This window comes from Calidris pugnax, unplaced genomic scaffold (assembly GCF_001431845.1).
Source record: "Calidris pugnax isolate Ruff unplaced genomic scaffold, ASM143184v1 scaffold27, whole genome shotgun sequence".
NCBI classification, from domain to species: Eukaryota; Metazoa; Chordata; class Aves; order Charadriiformes; family Scolopacidae; genus Calidris; species Calidris pugnax.
The window spans coordinates 19,613,171-19,619,170 of NW_015090893.1; the positions used below are offsets into that span (position 1 = coordinate 19,613,171).

The 6,000-nt window shown below is 48.2% G+C and overlaps 1 protein-coding gene across 5 annotated transcripts in view; it reads left to right on the forward strand.

The window, feature by feature from the left end:
• TCERG1 (transcription elongation regulator 1) overlaps positions 1-4,304 on the forward strand; it is a 31,107-nt gene extending 26,803 nt beyond the window's left edge. For 3 of the 5 annotated variants that reach the window (XM_014948056.1, XM_014948057.1, XM_014948054.1), the window contains 5 exons: positions 164-346; positions 464-643; positions 1,594-1,677; positions 1,983-2,083; positions 3,245-4,304. In XM_014948056.1, coding sequence (XP_014803542.1) covers positions 164-346; positions 464-643; positions 1,594-1,677; positions 1,983-2,083; positions 3,245-3,446 — 750 coding nt within the window. In that variant the 3' untranslated portion in view covers positions 3,447-4,304. The remainder of the gene's footprint in view (positions 1-163; positions 347-463; positions 644-1,593; positions 1,678-1,982; positions 2,084-3,244) is intronic. The other 2 variants (XM_014948053.1, XM_014948055.1) reach the window with 1 other exon arrangement.
• The last annotated feature ends 1,696 nt before the right edge of the window (positions 4,305-6,000 follow it).

Below are 6,000 nucleotides of genomic sequence, written 5' to 3' on the forward strand. Positions count from 1 at the left end.
CCGTGGCAGCAAAACATTGTATTCTGTAGATCTCAATTCACCCTGCAGTATTCTGTTCCAATACGCCGTTAGTTTGATAACCCTTTAATTTACTTACCTGCCTGATGAGAACGTGACAGGGGTGTGTTGTTTGTATTGAGAGAGGGTTGTTCTTGCACTTCAGAATTTAGACTCTGAAAAAGAGAAGGAGCTGGAGAGACAGGCTCGCATCGAGGCCAGCTTGCGTGAGCGAGAAAGGGAAGTGCAGAAAGCTCGCTCGGAGCAAACCAAGGAAATCGACAGGGAACGGGAGCAGCACAAACGGGAGGAGGCCATCCAGAACTTCAAAGCGCTTCTGTCTGACATGGTGAGACACGCTTGGGCTGTCCCAGCATCCTTTCTCTAGTCGTTGCACTATGCAGAGGCTTTTGGGCACTTGTAGTTAAGTAGTGTAGTTAAAAAAAATACTCATCTTTTGTCTCAGGTGCGTTCTTCAGATGTGTCGTGGTCTGATACCAGGAGGACTCTGCGCAAAGATCATCGGTGGGAGTCTGGCTCCTTGCTAGAAAGAGAGGAGAAGGAGAAGCTCTTTAATGAACACATTGAAGCACTTACCAAAAAGAAGAGGGAACACTTTAGGCAACTTCTGGATGAAACTTCAGCGGTAAGAACTGTGTGTATTCACACTGCAGATCTTTGCCTGTCATCTTCTGGATGTGTCACACAATCCCATTTGGTTTTATTTCCAGTGCCCCTTTGCTTCACCACTGTCTCTTCTTTTTCATAACATGATTTGTGCGTCATGTTTCCTTACCTGTTTAGCTCCAGTGTTATTTTGATTTAACATGTAGTTCTTTTACATTTAACCTTCTAATCCGTGATCTCTTTATCTCCTGCAGGATGTTACCTTTCTTCAGCACTGAGTTCTTTGCTACTCTTTACTGTGTGGCATCTTGCTCTTTTAGATACCCAGTGTGTTTGTCTTAACGAGTCTCAGTGTATAATCTTACCGGGTTCATCATGTTCTGCTTTACCTTGTGCTGCTGAACCTGCACTTTCATTCTGTGTGATGCTGTGGGAACGCATCACCCCTCTGTGTGCGGGGGGTTGGGGAGTCCTGCTCTTTAGTTACCTGCCAGCTGCAGCTCTCTCTTAACCTGGGGGTTTGTACCTCATTCTTTAATGCATTTGTTAAAAGTGCTTAGAACACAAGGCAGATTTTTAGTGTGATAGAGTAAAATGACAGGCACGTACCTCTGGAGCAAGTTTTCTGGAGGTAATTTTTAACAACACATTCATGTACATAAATATGAGCTAGGAAAAGGCTTTGGGATGGAAATTATGTTTGTGAGGACTTTGATCTGAAAATGCCATCTCAAAATACTAAAGAAAAGGAGGTATCTAAAATCAACTACTTAAAAATACGAACGTGTTCGTATAAAAAATAACCCCACACCACAAAATGCAGCAGTGACCCTGTCAGTGGATTCCAGAGATGTTTAAAAGCTTATAAATGGAGTGGAATAATATGGAGTAAAATGGAGTAATATTTACTTTCCATATTCTTAGAATCTAATTTTCTTTTAATTTAACTATTTTTGCTTCTTTTGAAAGATAACTTTAACATCAACGTGGAAAGAAGTGAAAAAAATCATTAAAGAAGATCCAAGGTGCATTAAATTTTCCTCGAGTGACCGGGTAAGCGGTTCGTGTGGCTGTTGTCACTGTGCAGGGTGATGGGCTGGCATGGTTTCTGCTTTGTCTGAGCAGAAGTAGCATTGTTTAAATAAGACTGGCATGGTTTCTGCTTCATCTGAGCAGAAGTAGCATTGTTTAAATAAGAATTTGTTAAAATTAAAAATGTAAAAGATAAGGAAAAATAAAGTTAAGATGTAATTACTGCTTACGTTCAGTATGTTGCTGCATTCAGTGCTTTAGGCTTATCTTTTCTCGTTCAGTATGTTGTTGCATTCAGTGCTTTAGGCTTATCTTTTCTCTTCCAGAAAAAGCAAAGGGAGTTTGAGGAGTACATCAGAGACAAGTACATCACTGCCAAAGCCGACTTCCGAACGCTATTGAAAGAGACCAAATTCATAACCTACAGGTCTGTAGTATAACGGCAGCAAAGGACTAATTTATTGTTGTGCTTTTCCATAGAAACAGCAACAAACTGATGTCTCTCTTTTCACTGAGCATAAGCTGGTGTCTCAGTTACATTTTTACAATCTTTTAGTCTGTCAAAAAAAAAAAAAGGTCTGTAGCAGCAGAGACCTCTTTCAGCTTTACTTTGACATTTTTGCTGCTGCCAAAACAAGCAGTGACAATGGAAGCAGTGCAGGAGCGGGCTGCTTTTTGCTGCAGAGCAGTGTCCTGTGGCAGCACCCGAGCTCTCGGTGTGTGTCCATCCCTGGTTCAGACTCCCAAGTGGTCAACACTGAAGAGAGGACTCTGTTCCAGGACTGGGAAGTAGGCAGAAAAGAAATACTGGTTCCCTTGAAATTTATAAAAAAATCCTCATCAATAATTTGCCTGGTTTCTGTGGGAGGATTTCATCCAAAGGGTGGGGAGGTTTCTGAAGCAGTTGGCTTTCCCACTCTGTCTCGGGGGATGGTGAGGCTGATACAGAACCGTGGGTACGGACCAGAACAGGTTTCCCACCAGGAACAGCAGCTCACCTGAACAGCAGAGCATGAAGTGAAGCTCTCTGGATCCTAACGAGCGACGCCGTTCCCTTGAGTCAGCGCCGGGGTGGCTCTGGGTGCTGCCATCAGTGAGTGGGATGGTGCTGAGACTTCCACCTCCAAACCCTGTTTGCCTCATTTAGGTGCTGGATTTAAAACTCTGATTTTATTTATTTCATCCCCTCTAGGTTTTAGTATTTGTGTAGTTCATGTAGTGCTGAACAAAGCTGCTGCAGCCAGACTGGAGTCTTCCATGGTGCTTAATTACCGTGGCACAGATGTAGGCAGGAGGCCATTATTTCCTGAGCACTGGGTGCTGTTAATGACCCAGAGGAGAGTCCCCGCTCGGCTCCTGCAGCACCCCTGCTGGGACTGCAGCTCGGGGTGTCCCGCTGCAGCCAGACTAGAGTCTTCCATGGCACAGATGTAGGCAGGAGGCCATTATTTCCTGAGCACTGGGTGCTGTTAATGACCCAGAGGAGAGTCCCCGCTCTGCTCCCGCAGCACCCCTGCTGGGACTGGGGCTCGGGGTGTCCTGTGCCACCCGCAGCGCTCCAGGGGGTAATTCTTGCCCTTCCTTTCAGATCCAAAAAGCTGATCCAGGAGTCAGACCAGCACCTGAAGGATGTGGAGAAGATACTGCAGAACGACAAGCGGTACCTGGTTCTCGACTGCGTCCCGGAGGAGCGGCGCAAGCTCATCGTGTCCTACGTAGATGACCTGGACCGTCGGGGGCCACCTCCACCCCCCACAGCCTCAGAGCCCACCAGGCGAACGACAAAATAGTTACAAAATACTCTTAGGCCAAGGGTATCTGTTAAATCCAAAAGCTTGCATGAGCCATCTGTCAGGTTTATACATACACATTACCGTGAGTATATTGCAAAACCATCTGAGGAGCAGAGGAAGAAGCAGCATTTGTGAACATGAAATGGTCTTGGGGGGGAACCAACACCAAAAAACCCACGTTAAAGGTATTTGAGTTTCTTTGGGGCAGGACTGACGAAGGGCGAGCCAGTGGGCCCTGCGTGGTCCCCCCCGGGGTGGGAGCGGTGCGGTGTGTGTTGAGGGGTGGGTGTCTGACAGCCCCTTCTCAGCAGTCCTGGGGAGGAGTGTGGTGTGAGCGGGCACTGCCTGGGTGCCACCAGCGTCCCCTGGGCCAAGTGCTGGCTCGTAGCTTAAGTTATTGATGGCTGATGGTCACCTTCTGGGAACAGAAGTCCCCGTTCTCTGCTCGCTCTCACCCCTCAGTCCATCCCAGTCAGAGGTGAGGGGGAGACCAGATCAGGTTTGTTCACAGCTCTGCTTTGTTCCTTACCCTGCCCATGAATTAGAAGCAAAATTGGGTTGCTCTGCCCAAGTGAAGATTTGTCTAATAATTTTTACTCGAAGTGGGAAACGCCTGGTAAATGCCAGTGGGGACAGCGCAGGACAGGACGGTTGTATAAACACATTTTTATTTACGATAAAGTGATCTTTACATACTTCTGGATTAGACTGTGGATTTCCCCTCTGGGCAATTCTTGTAAACTATACTCCTGTTTTGAATGTTAAACTTGTGTTTCTAAAGTTTAATTTTGAAATGTTGGGATTGTTCAGTTTATGTATTTGAACTACAATAAACCAACCCTTTTTATATATGGATTGTACAGGCCTAATACCAGTTTTTGTTGGATTTTGTTGGACTTGTGAATTTACGAGTAAAGCAAACGACTGAAGTCCTGTCGCCTACGTTCTTGGCTGCGTTTGGCAGAGCAGCCCCGGGGAGCACGGGGTCAGAGCAGCAGCAGGAGCTGGGCACGGGGCAGAGGCAGCCGAGGAAAACTTTTCTAATTGAGTTCATTAGTCTTTTGGGTAAGTGTGAAATGGTGGGGACGGGGGTGTCAAAGTATTTCCTTCTCTTCTGTGTTGGACATGAGTCTCTTCCTCCGAGTTGAGGGGTGGGGAGGGATTCATTCTCCCAGGAGAAGTTGATTCTTTTTCCCAGCAGTTCCCGTTTTGGTGGCCGGGACCCGCAGCACCAGCAGGAAGGTTGTTCAGACCTGGAGCCTGGGGAGGGGTTTGTGAAACCTGGGGCCTGTAGGAGAATGTGGCTGCTCCTGAGGAGCCTGTCAGCCTGGGCAGACCCTCCCTCACTTCCCTTCATTTTTAACACGTTCTCTGTGTTGTTTTCAAATGTCGGATGCCCTACGAGTTTTGGATTGTCTGCTCCAGGTGGAGGGGTCTCATGATTATTTGCTCGCACCCGGGGACGGGGTGAGGACCGAGGGGCGCGCGAGGAGCTGGCGCAGGAGCGTGGTACCAGGTGAGCAGGAGCGTGGTACCAGGTGAGCAGGAGCGCGGTACCAGGTGAGCAGGAGCGGTTTCCCCAAAACAGCAGAAGGTTTTTGCTGCAGAAACCGTGATTCAGAAAAAAGTGTTGTCTCAATGAGCGTCCCCAGGTGGGACCCATCCCTCGCAGCTCCTGCCTGCGACAGGGACAGCACTTGCCCTCCGCAGCCAGCGCTGCTCAGAATAAAATCTTCATTTTTGGGAGCAAACCAAGAGTCTACTGAGCCACAGTGCGGGAGGTTTGGGCAGCGGGGGCTCAGAGGGCTCCAGCAGACGGCGGTGATGCTGACACAGGTCACCTCATTCCAACAGCACAGGGTCCTCTGTTCCCCGGGGGACCCCAATGCCCACCCCGTACCCGGTGTGGCCCCCCCAGACCCCCCAGCCTGCGCTGTGCCCTCAGGTCTCCTCCAGAGTCCGTGGCCGTGGCCGGACGGTGCCCGGAGCAGACGCTGGTGGAGCTGAGCCCGGTGCAAATGGATTTATCTCCACTCGGTGCCTCCCTCCGGGGAACCGTGGGTTTTTATGGCTGTTCTAAAATATGGTGAACTTGTTCATTAAGTGAATAAGATTACTATTAATTTATCTTGTTTATGGAGACCAGATGTTCATTAACATTTATTTATCTGCTTATTCTGTGGATAAAGCAATTACGCCTGACGTACCAGGCCCCGCTGGGGGTGCTGCGGTGGCAGCCACAGCCCATCAGTGAAATAGTGATAGAAAATGAGGGCGTGTCAGCCCAAAAATAAAAATGTAGATAGATTACTTGGGACTGGAAGTTCTTATGCATTCCCACAAGTGAAGGTGAAATGTAATTAATTAAAATTAGAGTTCTGTGACTGTCATTAGCCACTGACCATAACCATCACTCAGCGCCAGGCACCCTCCCCCAGCACAGCCAGCCAGGGCAGCCAAGGGAAATCATCGGCTTCATGATAAATACTCTTCTCTTCCCAGCCCTGGAAGGACCTATTCCCCCATGGCTTTGCTCACTCTGAACCCCTGC